The sequence below is a fragment of the Schistocerca nitens genome, chromosome 4 (genome assembly GCF_023898315.1).
Source record: "Schistocerca nitens isolate TAMUIC-IGC-003100 chromosome 4, iqSchNite1.1, whole genome shotgun sequence".
Taxonomy (NCBI): domain Eukaryota; kingdom Metazoa; phylum Arthropoda; class Insecta; order Orthoptera; family Acrididae; genus Schistocerca; species Schistocerca nitens.
The window spans coordinates 509,365,580-509,381,893 of NC_064617.1; the positions used below are offsets into that span (position 1 = coordinate 509,365,580).

Genomic DNA, 16,314 nt, shown 5'->3' on the forward strand with positions numbered 1-16,314 from the left:
ATGAATGATATATCATTCTCTTTCTTTCAGCGCCTTAAATTACCATGGCGCAACATACTGGTAGTGGTTTAATGTCACACAACATTCTCAGGAAATTGCAGGTTGCCATTACTTTGTTGCAATGGTGTCAGATATAATGGGTCTTTATGGAAGGTAAGGTATAAATTTTCTGTATACAGAACAGCAGAAAAAGTAACAGCAAAACATATCATACAATTTATTTTTCCATGTCTCACATTACAGCCAAGTTTAACAGACATTACTCCTACATGACTAATGAATGTTAGCGTGACAATATTTAATGCACAATAATCTCTCATCATACCTGAGATAGTTTAAAGAATTTCTTAAACAACAAATTATTTTTCACAAAGGGTACAAAAATTTATCACTGAAAGAAAGGGAGGCAAAAAGGGCAACAGTAGATAAATTAAAGCAGCTATAAAATAAACATTTCTTAAACCTGGACACTTAAATATACATCATTTCAGCCATGTGAGACATCTTCTTTGGGATATGCACAAAAACGTCAAAATAACTTGCCAGTTCATCAATAGTTACATCATCACAATTTGTTGGAGTCGACATGAGAGCTTGCTGTGAACAAGTTTGTCCTTGAGTGCCACGATTTGGTGAGGATTTTGAAGTTGTTTTAGTGCTTTTGCTTTCATCATCATCATCATCATCTGTTATTGTCAATAATGAAGTGCCAGCCTGAAGATTCTGAAAGTTCACTGTATCATAGTCCTTTGTTTCTTCATTGGAGTTTTCACATTTTAGGAACAGAGATTTGAAATCACTGGGAGTGACATTATTTCCAAATGGTACTACACCTGATATTTCTGGGCTTATAATTAATTCAGTAACTCTGAACTGGGTGACATTTCTGAGCCTCACTTCCATCACAGAAAACCTTGCTGGTTTCAAAGGTGAAAAACTCGGTAAGTGTAAAACTGGATCTCTCAGGATACTATTATGTCGGTTTTTTCGTTTGCATACAGATGATCCAGTCAAGAAATTCAATCTGCTCTTGCGAACAATGCTTCGCTTAAACGTAGATGATCTCAGATTTCCTTCCAGCTTTCCATTTTTATGAGATTTATGTTTTTGTGTATTACACTTACATGAGGTACTTACACACTTCTCTCCAGAAAGACTAAGAGATTTCAGCAAAGCTCTTTCATCAACAGTAATAACAGTCTTTTGACTGAATGGATTTGATGTAGAGAGAGAATTCCTCTCTGTGACCCTGAAAATGAAAACTGTTTTGTGAATGCAAATTCTGTTTAAAAGAACTTTCTCACAAACAACTAATTGAGAACCTCATGTTACCTTCTTCAAAATTACTGCAATTGCAAAAAGTTATTAGACAGAGAGAAATGCAATGGTGTAAATCACTAACATTGTTCTAACAAAAGGATCTATACAGCACAAATATATGGTTTGCAATCACTCAATCTGCATATATGGAATAGGAATGCACCAGCACAATAAATGTGATACCCGACTTTCTTTCTATGTGCATAAAATGTTTGAACAACTAACAGGAATTCACCCTCTGAACATTTCTGGCAACTGCCGATGATACTTCAACAACTGCAAACCATATCATTTTCAAAGCAACAAGAGAATGCTGTGCAAAGGAATTGCAAACTTCGATATACTGGGTACATGCTTACACACACACACACACACACACACACACACACACACAACAGGTGAGGTAGCAGTAAATCTGTTCTTTTTTTTGACCAGGGGGAGAGCACAATTCCAAGCACAATTTAAGTGACAACTTCCATCTCAGTTTATAAGTACACTTGCTACTTTAATATTAACTGCTTAATTAATATCATCAGCAGAATAGTTTGAAGTGCATGCCAGATTCCCTGTAGTGTTATATTCCACATGAAGACTCTTGCCAAGGTAACAAGGTAATATTCTGCAATAGCAGATTTGCTCTGCCATTATAAGTGTCTGTGATGCTTACACACAATACATACGTCCACCATGGCCTCGATGGTTTGATGACAGGCCACAACTGAAATGCATACACCGGTTGCTCGCCTTAAGCAAACCAAGATCATCCTCTACAGACCCTAAAATGGCAGTAACCTTAGACAGTGGCTGTGAAATAAGTTTCACATCATGTTTCTATGAAATACATTTCACTTCATGTTTTCAAGAATACAACCAGTCCTTCCAGGAATGCTGCTTAAGTAAGGCAGAAAGACTGTACACTTTGGTGGCACCTCATTTTCATCACTCACCCAACAAACTAAATTTCTTTAACTATTACAACTGTTCCCACACTGGCTGTAATTTCCTCTGATGGCACAACTCTCAGGGTAATGGCAAAATTTCTCCTCTTGGCAAGCACAGATCTCTCATTACCAGATACTAAACATTCAGCTAAATTGATAAAAGTGCAAGTAGTGTATAAATGGTAGATAGTCTAGTTAATTTCTTCTTCTGTCAACAAGGCACTGTCAACATATGCTTCCTCATAGAATAATATGATAATCTGCCAAGTTCATCCCAGTAACCACTACATAATTTATTGTTGACAGATAGGGCCACAGCTGATAAACAATCTGGCATTTAGACACTGCTCAATGTGGTATTGGAATATCTCACTCATGTATTGCTGAATACTAAATATCCGCATCTATACAATTACTCTTCAATTCACAATTAAATGCCTAGCAAATGGTATTCATCCACAGAAACAAATAGATAATTAAGACAGCCACAAAAGAAAGATCATAGTGATGTACAAGGGTCTGAAAAATTTCCAGTTTTTCCTCCATTCAGATGTAGTTGAAGTGGAATATTAGTATAATCTACAAACCTCCCAAAACATACAGAAACCCCCCTAAAGTCAACTAAGGATGCTGGCAAACTATTGAAAAATGCACGAATTTACAGGATATTGTGTAGCTGAGGTGTGCATGTTGATATTACTAAAAGAATGGTCAAAAGACGTCCACAAGAACACAAGGGCAACTGTAGAAGGGGAGCAGACCAACTGTTGTGGAACATGCTTTGCAGCCGATTAGTACTGGCAGCCTTGAACAATACTATGAAAGACTGTACAGAGAGGCCAGAAAGATTACAAAGCACACCAATAACTTCTAACAAGAAGGAGAGGGGTGATAAATTAAATGGTATCTGAATTCTCGCATGGGATTAGAGCAACAATGGATGACAGCAACTGACAGTGGCCAAATGCGATAGTGTTTTCAAAATATCATGTCATGCCTCTGCCCAGAGCATGGGGAAATGGAATTTTACTTCTGTCAGAAGCAACCCAGGGTGTGCATCAAACTTTTGAAAAGCTAAAATCCCTCTTGAAGATGTTGTCCACAGCTGGACCTGAAACATTGGGTTTCAACAAGAAATCTATGGACCATGGCATAACAGAACAGAATAAATTAGTAAGTGTGACATTTCCAGCCATGTAAGCTTATGTTTCACTTCCCACTGCAGTTGTCAAAACCAATGATGGTAGTGTGTGAAAACAGAACTAAAGACTATTGGATTGAAATTACTGGGCACACAGTTCTACATCAGATGACACTTATGTTAAGAGTTTAGCTAGCAGTCGTGGATCACTGGGTAACTTTACAGCACTTGCACTATAAGCTCAAATCTGTCCTACTTTGCTCTCTCAATGAACTTCTTGATATGCCGAATGTTTGCCACTGACATTTATGTGGGATACAAACTGTTCAATTGCCTGATAGAACGAAACTTAGAACAAAAACAGGACCACAACATCAAAAATTAAGAGTTCTTCACACTGGTATGGTTCTGAATATATTGTGTATATCTCTGATGTACAAGATTCCACTTCAAATATTCTGCAACAATAGCAAATAAAACTTTATGATCAACACTGTTCAAAGTCTTAGTGGCTGGTGTGAGGTTTCCACAAATATATAACAGAATATCTTAACATAGCTTTATTGGTGATTTAAGGACCTTCTTTTCTATATAGTTTCAGATGACAAATACATTTTCTTCATTGGACAGGAAGCTTTCTGATTCCTTCATGAAAGCTAGAAGTTAACTGCCACACTAGTAAATTGCGCACCTACTGTTTGGATGCAGCACGTCTTCAGACCACTCCCATCCTAATCCCTTTGTCAGTGGACCATACAAGTGACTGTTACAAGGGAACAAGTCGACCTGTAAGGTTGGTGTTCAAAAGGTCCATCAGTTGATCACAATGAGTTTTCAAAAGTGTCTTGTCTTGAAGGAAGACCACAACATGAGTCTGTCACCAGCATTGTTGGTAGTGGTAAGCAGTAAGGCATCATCCAGCAGCTTGCTGAAATAAACTGCATTCACAGTCTTTTGCCCATGTAGGGAGTCGGTCCCAAAATATAGTTAGCAAAACTTTTCTTGGTGACAATCTAGTCTTCTTGTTGATCACTACCCTGTCTCCAACTTTCCTCCATTTTGCACTTGTTCTATGAAGTATAGTGATGGAATGCTGTTTAGTCGCAGATCGCGATACTGCTCAGAGAAGCCTCTTTAGTTTTTGACTGATGTCTATCTGCACATTCTGTTATCTCTCTGTAAGAAAACATAAAACCCACCTTGCCAATATTTTTTTTACATGTCTGATAAATTGTATGGACACTTCCATCACTTGTCCTCAACTGTGGTGTGAACTAAACAACAGTAATGTGATGATCACCTACCATAGGCTCACACAAAGCTTGACTATTATTTTCACTGACACTGGTTACCGGGCACTGTTTGTGACTGACTTTCCACTTTATCACAATCATGTCAAAACCTCTAGACCCAAGCATACAATTTAGTTGTACTCCAAATATTATGTGGAGTCTCCTCAAAATGTCACTATTTCACACCTTCATGGTCAAGAAAACAAAGAAAATGTGCTGCACAACAGACAATGGTACACCATATTAACTCCTAGCAAAACTGAAATGGCGGACTTGCATGTATTGGCCGTGTGTATGGCTTCGCCAGTCATCGTCCCATAAGCAATTACGCAGCACACAATGCTGCTCATATCACTAAGTGAACTAAAGTTCCATTTATATTTGAATGACCCCTGTAATTTTGCTGTAGAAACTGTTTCCCAATTCTGATTGATGTACTAGTTTAAATTGGAGAGAGAGAGAGAGAGAGAGAGAGAGAGAGAGAGAGAGAGAACCATCTACAGGACACGTGTTCTGCATACACTGGTGAAGAATTCTGTGACTTTCCATCAACACATGAATAAAAAAACAGTTAATTTACAAGGATATCAATGATGTGTGAGACTGTGTTTTTCCAGCAATCTTTTGCAAGCTCACTGTTACTTTTGTCTCTCACTATTCTCTGTCACTGTTCCATGCTGCACTAAGATCACTGAGACAATTTTCAGTTTATGATGAAAACTCACAGGAACAAGCTCCAAACTGCAATTATTGCAATGTAATATAAACAGACCTAAATAATAATAGACCATGATTGAAAAGATTATTCACGGAACAACTGGTTAATTTGAATGAAGCCATCAACAAATTTGACAAAGAACTAATTGTAAGAAAGAGGCCAGAAATAACTGTTGACCAGCAAAATAGTGTTCAAAAATACACCTATTTCTCAATTAGAAATGTAGAAATACTTCTGGGATGAGTAAATCACAAACTGCACAATGGAAAGTGGGCTTGGCAGCCTGAGAATCCATGGTTAATACGGAATACACTACGGGTATGTGAATAGGCCACAGGCAGCTGTGAATGAGCAACAAAAACTGGAGCAATTCGTTCTGTTCCCTAAACCAGACTCTCTGCAAATAATTTGTGACACACTGACTGTGTCAGTCAACAAACAGTTAAAATCTCCAAAGGGAGTTTCAGAATTACACGAGTCCTTTAGAATCCTGAGTTTTCCAGACAGTTCATCTTGTTAACACTGTATAGTATTTGACTGTCTTTAATCGTATCACTGTTTCAAAATTACAATGCTTTTTCGTAACTATTTTAAGAATATACTCTGAGGTATAGCACTACGAGCTGCAACTAATCCTTTAGTCTCTCCACAGTCCACTACATGTGGTAATGGGTCATTCCGAGTCAAGCGAACCACTTTTAGAAATCATCCCAATCTTACCCCCTCAGATCGTTCATATTTGGTGTCAAATACCTCTGCATATAAAAAATAATTCCACAGATTCTAACCTCTCAATATGCAGTGCTTGACACCCTTATGTCAAAGATGCTGAGATTTTGTGATGAGAATGCAAAAGCTGTCATTTTTGAGGTTGCTTATCTCTTCAAATAGAGAAACTTTGTCCCTAAGAGTTGATACACTAATTCAATTTTCTTGGTAGTATAAAGTACAAAAGTTTTACGAGTTTTGCTGCGGTAGGGGCACTCACTATATAAATCTCACTGTAACGAAAAAGGGTTTGAAGTTCACCATGGTTGCCACAAGCTTCCCTGATTGCCATTCCCTGATATTTCCCCAATTTCCAGACAAGTTTTAGCATTTTTCCCTAACAAATTTTGAGATCTCAAGGTTAAATAAAAATGTTAAGTTGCAGCTACATTACAAGAAACAATAGAGCCAAATGTGAAAATATCTGAATAAAACTTGTAAGCAGATGGTATTCTCTAATGTGAGCAAAAATCTTAAGTACTGACATAAACATCTTTTGTAGTGAACTGTTTTTAGCTGGAGAAAGCAAGTCAAATGGTATGTGTGTTTCATCAAGACCACTGAAGTAATTTTGTTTCAATAAAAAAAACCAATTTGGTGACAAAAATATGCACTTCCTTGGAGTTGCAAGACATTAAAATACCTTCACTGATTTCAGAAATAACCTCAGAAAGAAATAGGCCTCTTGAAAGAAATGTATAAGGTGTAAACCAACAATATAGTTGACTACCAATAAAATGTTGGTTCTGCAACATTCATTATTGTCAGTTATTACCCACTGTGTTATATCTATTATTTTACAGATAATGTGAGTTTTCTTTTGAGAAATATTTGACTACATAGTGTACAAACTGCCAGCGACTGCCACAATTTTCTTCTTCTTATCGTCCATACTTTCTAATATATAAACTACTTTCATAGTTCCAAAATGTACTAGAATACAAAAAATGTCTAAAAAATGCCGCAGTGCACAACGTATTTGCAGTGAACAGTAGCAGTTTCCTAAATCCATCGCCTGTGGCCTCTGGCCTGCTGAGGAACACTGCAGTCCTTGGTCCATGGATAAATTACGAAAATCCACTGCATTAGGCCACATACAGACAGACCCGGCCTGCTGGCAGTTCAGCGAGTCTAAATCTGATGGGCAGGACCTTTACATTAGTGGGAAACAAAGGGCTTCAAATTAGCAGGCCCCATCCATTAGATACCTGCAGAAATTGCCTACGGTTTGGATCTGCCACAGAAATCCAATTGTGTAACCAGCTATTCAGGAGTCAGAGACAGCATGTTAGTTAAATGGAATTGTAGTGATCAATCCATGCAACAGGTAACTTGCGCAAATACTCTGACAATCAATAATAATGAGGATAGGTAGCAACTCACCATGAAGATGGGTGCTGAGCAGCAGACACGCACGTAGAAAAGACAATCACACTCTCACAACTAAATTTTCGGCTATAGCCCTTGTCAGAAATTGAGAGCACATGCACATTCACACAATCACTTACACACAACTCAAGTACATACAACCGCCCTCTCCGGCCGCTGCGTCTACAGCCTCTGAGAATCAGATCCAAACAAACCAATCCTCACGCCTCCCTGCCTCTCGTCAGCGGCTGATAGGCCAGCGTCAAAAAGTGGTGGCAACACTGATGCAAACTGAGGGGAGTGGTAGGAAGGGGAGAAGCAGTAGTAATGAGGGAGCAGGGAAGCGGCACATGTGCGCAGCTACACATAACCAGTGACTATGCACGACATCTCAGTAAACAAACCATTTCATCTACTGAGACAAAAACGAAATTTTTCCAGCGTTTCTTTTTTCCAAATTTCCCCGACACATTTGAAATTCCCTATTTCCAGAACCTGTGGCAACCCTGTTCACACATAGTAATTTCCTGAAGTAACTGTCATCAGAGGCTCTGCTGTAGGTTGTTTGATCTCTATTAGTTACTTGATGGAATCTGTAAAATTTTGCTTTCAGGAGCAAATAGCGTGGCATTGACAGTGGCTTCACTGACTGCATCCTGCTATGGTGCGCACTGCTCTCAACTCGGCAGAAGAAACATTTAAGTCTGCCAGTGCAAGTCACTGCTACAGAAGGCTCACCAAATGCCACTAGGTGGCCCTACACACACCATCAGAGGGTGCCAAACTTGCATCATCTTACCGTCTGCAATTGTGACTGATCTGCACATCTTTTTAAGCTGCAGCACTTGGAGCTCCGCCTATGATTATCATCAGACTACTATCTGATAACACCATGCATGTGAATGACAGTGCAGTGAGATCTTATGAATGAAGCACAAAGCAAGTGAGATTACAAATCTATCTCAATTTTACTAAAGATATGTTCATGGAAATTTAAATGAACAGCCATGGAGCTTTTCAATCACAGAGTGCCTTTCATAATAGACAGTCCATTTTTGAATTAACACACTCCTGCTGCTCTGTACCATTAGCCATTTCTTCTATCTGTGAGAAAGCTGTACTTTTACATCAGTAGTTCACTAACACAAGTGTATGAAAGCAAGATCCAAAATCAAGTTGTCCTAACTGGCACATTGGATGTAAGCTTGTTCCATATTTCCAAATTACCGTATTTACTCGAATCTAAGCCGCACTTTTTTTCCGGTTTTTGTAATCCAAAAAACTGCATGCGGCTTAGAATCGAGTGCAAAGTAAGCGGAAGTTCTGAAAAATGTTGGTAGGTGCCGCCACAACTAACTTCTGCTGTCGAAAATATGTAGCGCTACTCTGGCTTGCTTTGCAGGCACAAAGATAAATACTGGCGCCAAAACCGCTGCATCAGTAAATAAATTTAAAAAAAAAAAAGGTGGAAGACGAGCTTTTTTCTCCGCCCCGAGTTTCAACCACTGCATTTTCATACATTATCCAATGAAACAACGAAGTAAATACAAATTCCGTATTGTTCATCTTCGAATGTAGCAGCATTTCAATGTACTACGAAAATCCGACTGGCAAAACTGTTTGGGGTTTTTGTCAAATGGCTAACTCTATGTTCTGAATTTTTTTCTACCTGTGGGAAGAGATGGTTGCTAATAGGAACTTTTATCAATTGTGAATCACATGCAGTATTCTCTTCACCATAAGAATAATACGAATATAAACATTTTGCGATGTATTCTTTCGTGTTTGCTGCTATCTCATTTAAATCCTATCTGCCAAATAAACTACGAAACTAGAGTGAGACAACAGCAAACGTGGAAGAATAAACATAGCATGTCATGTTTATATTTGTATTATTCTTCTGGCTAATAGTGATACAGTCAGAAATGAAGCACGGCAATACGGCAATTGACTAGATATTTAAATCTAAGATGACTAATTTCTGTGCAGAATGTAATGTGTACTAAAGCGGCGTCTGAAAGTTTTTCAAACGGCGAAAAATTTTCGCTGAACTCTCGTCCAGAACATCTTCTATCATATGCAGTCTATTATTTGGTTCTTGTTGATCATTATCAAAGAAAGCAGCAGTGTAAGTAACAACAAACAGCAGTCTCTTGCCATTGTTTTGCTAATGAGACAACTAAAAAAGCGGCGGTAGCGCGCAGAAAAGCAAGCCATGCCGCGAGCGGCGACAGGCCGTGAACACACACTATCAGAATGCGACAAACAATGCATGGCACAGTACAGTAATGCATTTTCAGCTTAGAGCGACGTTAACACCTATAACAAAGAAAATGGCCCTTATCAGATCAAAGAAAAATAAGCAATCAATTCAAACCAGACGAAGCACGTGAAAAAGGAAGGGTACCCGTATCAATACGGACGGAGCGCCTGACGCATAGCAATGGCTACCTTGTAAAGCTTAACTGTTAAGCTTACGACTCGAACCAAATTACTGTAGTTGTATCGTCATTCATTCGACCTAAATTGTGTCTCATATTAAAATGGACCAACTTTGTTTCGATTTGGAGGTGCAGCCTAAAACTTTTATCTCCTCTTGAATTTCGAGTCTCAAATTTCAGGTGCGGCTTAGATTCGGGAAATTTTTTTTTTCCTTGATTTCAAGTCTCATTTTTCAGGTGCGGCTTAGATTCGAGTAAATACGGCACAGTACCTCATTTACCACTTCAATTAAGTACTATTGTTTTGTAAACTTTTGAATTTTAAGAGAAACCTACAGTTACTTACTTAGAAGAAATTCATCAAGTCAACAGCTATATTATGAAAAGAATAGAATGCCACTCCCAGTAAAGGCGAATATTGAGTTTCAGACATGTCAACAAAAAGCCTGTTGCAAGAAATACACACACACACACACACACACACACACACACACACACACACACACACACACACACACATTCATACAAGAAAGCATTTTAAAACAATCTGTTATAACAATGCTAAATGGATGCTTTGTGCACAGAATTCCAGGTCGTGAGTTGTTAGACAATCCAACTGAGGTTTGGGAATATTGGCTAAGCAGCTCACAGTAAGGCTTGGGTTCTCTCAGAAATGTGCCCCACCTGTGGTTGCACTTGCCTGGATATCAGGATGGGTCCCCTTGTGGCTTGGGGAGAGGGGTTCCATTTCCTTCAGAATGGCAGTGACAAATCCATCCTGAACCAACAAAGAAGACGCTCAAAAAGAGCTCCAAGATTGGGAACAAACCCTTGCTTACAATGAACTTGTGCTGAGTTAACATGTTAGCTCAAAATTAGGTACTCAATTTTTCAAATAAGTTGTGTAAAAATGGACTTTCCTATGGTGTTTAATGTCTTTTATAATTATGAAACAGCACAATGCCTACAACAATGAAATTCTGCACAACTATCTTTACATAATTTTTGTGTAAAAACAATGGAAATTTCTGGAGGGATTAATAAATATAATTTTTTTGCATAACTCACTAAAACAAAACTAAGATATATTACGCATAAAAACCGGGTTTTTAAAATGAATGTTGAATGAACTGGAGAATGGGTGGCCTTTTTAGATACAAGTTCAAGCTGTCTAAATATTGAGAGACAATTCTCTGGAATAAACTTTGCCTCCATTTATGTCAAGAGTCATCCACTCGTAAAGGCAAATTTTACACACACAACAGAGAAACAGATACAACAAAAACAGACATTTTTATGAGATTTACTTTATGAAATAACACACCTGAACTCTGAATTTCGTTACAACGAAGTTTCTTGACGACAGAGAGCCCCTGGTGCAGTAAAGTCTACATAAAAAATCTTGAAACTTATATACCTTATACTATGTGAACTATGTAAGTAGTGAACAACTTCTCAGGGATGTAGGTTCGTTGTTCAATGAAAGACATCAACTCAAAAATGATAAAAAGTTTTGCACATTCTTTACAAAAAATTCATCAGCATTGACTTAAGGGGCTCCTGGAAAAACAAGCAATACACATCTCAAACTAAGAATGTCTGGGAAATACGGAAGCGTCCGATCCCACCCGTCTGCTTTGACCCATGACGTCACAAATATGGCAGAAACGACCATAAACCACGATTCCAATATGGCGCATATAAAGTTGTTATGTACACATTATGAGGACGAAAATACATCGAAAAACAAACACACACACTTTCCACAAAAAGCCTAATGACACTAACGGGACAAGCGCGGGAAATGGGGTGTATTTGGGTGGGGGCCAAACTAAAAATAAACAAATTTACACACCCACCCCCATACAAAACCACACAAAAATACGAAAAAACAGACATCACAGAACTCCCCAAATACCTCGAAATACAATATCATCTGGAATCTGAGACTTCCCTTGACCTATATAGCTCAACAGCAGCTCCCGATCCCACAAATGAGGAGCAAACACGTCCCTTGGCCAATATAGCTCAAAAAGTCTCCCGATACCAATACCAACATACACAGCCACACATTGGGATCGAACACTTCCCTTAACCTGTGTACTGTTAATTTTATCCGTCATATCCATTCCTGAACAAAAACAACAACCGATTAATTTTACTAAAATTACCACACGACGTACAGCGAACAACACTAAATTAACCTTCACACAAAATCGTTAACTCACTGAAACGAATTCCACTACAAACACAGCCGACACTAACAATTCTGGATAATGAGCAAAAGCAAACTGAGCCCATTATACCACACAAACGAAAACCGTGAACATAGCACCAGAGAGCACAACAAACCACAACATGACGACACCTACAAACACGCCACACTCACAATCAAAACTCCGTGCCGTCATGACATCACACACAACACCCTTACGTCACGGGTCAAAGCCGACGCGTGGGATCGGACACTTCTGTCGACCCAATGTCTGCCTACACATAACATGCATAGGTATTTATGTAGAGGATCTGAACAGAATCTGAGATAGTAAGATGGAAATCAGTACACCAATCAGTAAGCAATTGCCCTAATATGAACTACAAATGTGAAAAACATTTTAACACTTACATAGTTTATGGGTGATAAGAGGCACCAAAATACTCATTACAGACTTCTCCATTGTATAGTTTAAATTTTCTGAATTTTTTTTGCAATTTTTGTTTTTGTAATGAAAAGTATGTTACATATGCGCAAACACAGACATCAGGCTACATAAGAAATTTGGGAAATACGGAAGCGTCCGATCCCGCCCGTCTGCTTTGACCCATGACGTCACAAATATGGCGGAAACAAAAACGAACACACACACTTTCCACAAGAAGCCTATTGACACTAACGGGACAAGCGCGGGAAATGGGGTGTTTTGGGTTGGGGGCAAACTAAATATAAACAAATTTAGACGCCTTGCGTATCTAAAACGTGTAAGTGAAGACAGCCACGCATGAATACCCACCCACCTCCCCAGGGGTCGTAACCCTTGCAACCCATAGAAGATAAAGATGCTTCAGTAGCTGATTAGTTTTTTTTGTCTTTTTTTTTAAAAAAAATCTCACGGTATAGAACTAACAGATCAGAAAGATAAATATAATAAACTAAAACAGAAATTGGAGGAAACAGATAATTAAAATAAGTAATAAGTGTTTTTAAATTTAAAAAAAATCTCACGAGATGGAACGAACAGATGAGAAAAGTAAATAAAATAAGATAAAACAGAACTGGAGACAGCCACACTCAAACCAAACTCCGCGCCGTCATGACGTCACACACGACAACACCCTTACGTCATGGGTCAAAGCCGACGCGTGGGATCGGACGCTTCTGTCGACCCGAAATTTGTATGTTATCATAATCTTTATTTCACCTTCACAAGCTCTCAACCAAATCACATTCCAGCCTAACCTAAATCCTGGGCTACACCACATAAGTCTGTCGCCACAAGCAAGATTTTTGCTTTTGGAGCCTAGAGGTTCGGGTTTCTAGCATAACACTAGTCCAAAATAGCTTTCCTGTAAGATTTGTGTCACAAACTAATAGGACTACGAAGTTATCTAGATGGAAGATGTATCTATTACAGACTCCTACTAAAAATGTGTGAAATATAAAAAGTTATCTGACACAAAATATGGGACAACTTGTATATTAAATTCAACACAAACTTTGACATGGAACAAGGAGGCAAAATACACAATTTTCTTGCAGACATGGATGTAACAAGAAATTTACAGAATAGAGTGTACCTTTTAATGTCAATCTCCAACTTTTCTAGGCTGTCTGGTAGTGATAAGTCACCCGCCATGTCCTGAACTTCATAGGCTGCAAATTAATTAGAATTTAAACATTTTAATGTATGCCATGAAAAAAGCCTCAGAATAAAAGAATAATATACTACATGCTAAGTCAACTCTCATCTGCAACTGAACTATTACTTCAGGCTCCAGATTATAACTACACAGTATAATATTATTTGCACTAATAATTACAAACTACAATTCTGTTTGCGAAAAATCACTATACTTCACAATTTACGATATTGTTAACATGGCAATCATTATACTTAGTCAAGAAGTTAGTGTGCAATAAAAGCAAGCAATCCATCACATATGACTAGGCAAGAGGCATATAGCAACACAAGCATGTCACAGTGTTAAGCCAATGGCACCATCAGATGTGGTATGGAGTGTATGTGGTCACCACACTGCTTTCCTGGCCGTTGTCGGGTTTCTTGCTGTTAGAGCTGCTTCTAATTGGTTGGGTAACTCCCATAGTTGGTGGCATCAGATTGAGTGCACCCCTTATCAGTTCTCCCAGCAAGGGGCAGTACCAGAAATTTATCCGCGTTCCCCACGCAGCATCAGTCACACTGACCACTCAGCTATGGAGGCGGACTTTATACTTAGAGTATATGGGGAAAATTTTAAGACTAAATGTACCTCTTGCTACAACTGTATCTTTGTGTTTTTAATATACTTTGGGTGATATCTGCTGGAGAAAATCTCACAGAAAACACTAAATAAAAATGTGTTTGGAAATTATCCCATGGAATGTGGCAAATCACAGACATTCAAGGGTAATTTTCAGAGAGCTGCTTTCTGCATTATTTAGTGGAATATTGTTAATACCAACTCCTACAATTTTAACACAAAATGTATACGGCCAAAATATGATATTGGGATATTTATTAAACATATTATGAAAGAACAAACACTGAATAATATAAACCTTTGTGACAAACAATATGTCAGAAATGAAACTTACATGTTTCTAAACTTTAGAAAGCACTTTGCAATACTTAGAGACTGCCATGGAGTAGTTTCAGATGATCAATGGATTTAACATGAAGGGGGTGAATCGACTGTCTTGATTGGCCCAAAAACCAAGAAGGACTTTGAAACTCCAATACATTCTTTCAATGGTCACTATTACCTACCCTCTCCTAATACTTTAAAAGCCCTATTTATTCGAATTGTTTTTATTTTCGATGGAACTAGGCAGAAAGTCTTATCAAGATTTTGGATCATCTTTTATACCACCCACTCCATTTTCTCTTTCACCAAATTATACAAGGCTGCAAATCATGTATACATCATTTCTGAGTCTCTTATAGTCTGCTGTAAGAGCTCTACTTTCTTCGTGGTTACATCATGGGGTTCTTCAGGTTTTGGAACAACTATCCTAGTTTGTTACTGACAAAAGGAGTATGGATGTTGTACTCTTTTACATATATTTTAAAAGTGTTTTTCAGTTTTGTTAAGGTCCATTTGGCCACATATTTCAGTGAGTTCACTAATTCCACTTCATCGTTAGGAATAACTGATTTCCCTCCAGAACTCCAACCTTCTAGTCGTTTGGGATAAGAGAATAACAAGTCCCCTTAATCCATATTTTGCATAACTTTTCATGCTTATACTGGAAATTTCATTCACTTCTGTAGTTGCTAATAATAGTACGATTCATACATCTTGTATATGCACAGCTAATCTGACACATTTTGCTTGCAATAAGTTTACTTTGTAGGATCATCCACAAGATGACATCTTAAAATTGCCCCAAAGCACAGAAAAAATTTCCGGCACTTTATTTAAAATTTCCCCCTCTGACACAGATACACGGAAATTTTCTTTCTTGTTTTAAGAAAGTCTGATGTAGGATGGTAACTGCAGAAAATTTAGCTAACACTGATGCATTGGTATTGTGGAATATTAAATTAGACTTGATGAAACAAAACCCCAATGTTGCATTTTCTAAACTAACGCTGCTGCAGTCATACAGGAAACTAACTGGATCAAAATATTTATAACTGCACGAAAAAGCTTGAGTTTGAAAAAACTTTTATATGGTGAGGCTGACAATTAACCCAGGTTATCCCATATAAGAATGACTGCAGCTTTTAACAACTTTTTATCACCCTACTTGATCTGTTATCCTATTTAAACTTACATCTACATTTTGGCTGACTGTGAGGTCTGTTTATATTGAGATGTGACAACTTACTTCATTTCGACACTGATCATTTCAAGAACAATATTTGCAACGGCATTATTTAATTATGTCATAAGTGAACAACACACATTCACAGTAACTCCTCATGATACATAACTATGATAGTCCACTAGTATATTAATACTCAGGAAGAAGAACTTTTAATACTACATAAAATAAGAACTTTTAATACTACATAAAATAACTATGTGACTAGCTGCCATCCATTACTATAGTGTTCTTGCTCTTTAGAAATTGTGTGACACATTACAATGCGTTTAAAACTAC

General features: G+C 37.9%; 1 protein-coding gene across 2 annotated transcripts in view; it reads right to left on the reverse strand.

Moving 5' to 3' along the window:
• Positions 1–221: 221 nt before the first annotated feature.
• LOC126253007 (uncharacterized) overlaps positions 222–16,314 on the reverse strand; it is a 16,886-nt gene continuing 793 nt past the window's right edge. For both annotated transcript variants that reach the window (XM_049954058.1, XM_049954060.1), the window contains exons 2-3: positions 13,785–13,860; positions 222–1,249 (exon numbers count right to left, since the gene is read on the reverse strand). In XM_049954058.1, coding sequence (XP_049810015.1) covers positions 472–1,249; positions 13,785–13,843 — 837 coding nt within the window. In that variant the 5' untranslated portion in view covers positions 13,844–13,860 and the 3' untranslated portion in view covers positions 222–471. The remainder of the gene's footprint in view (positions 1,250–13,784; positions 13,861–16,314) is intronic.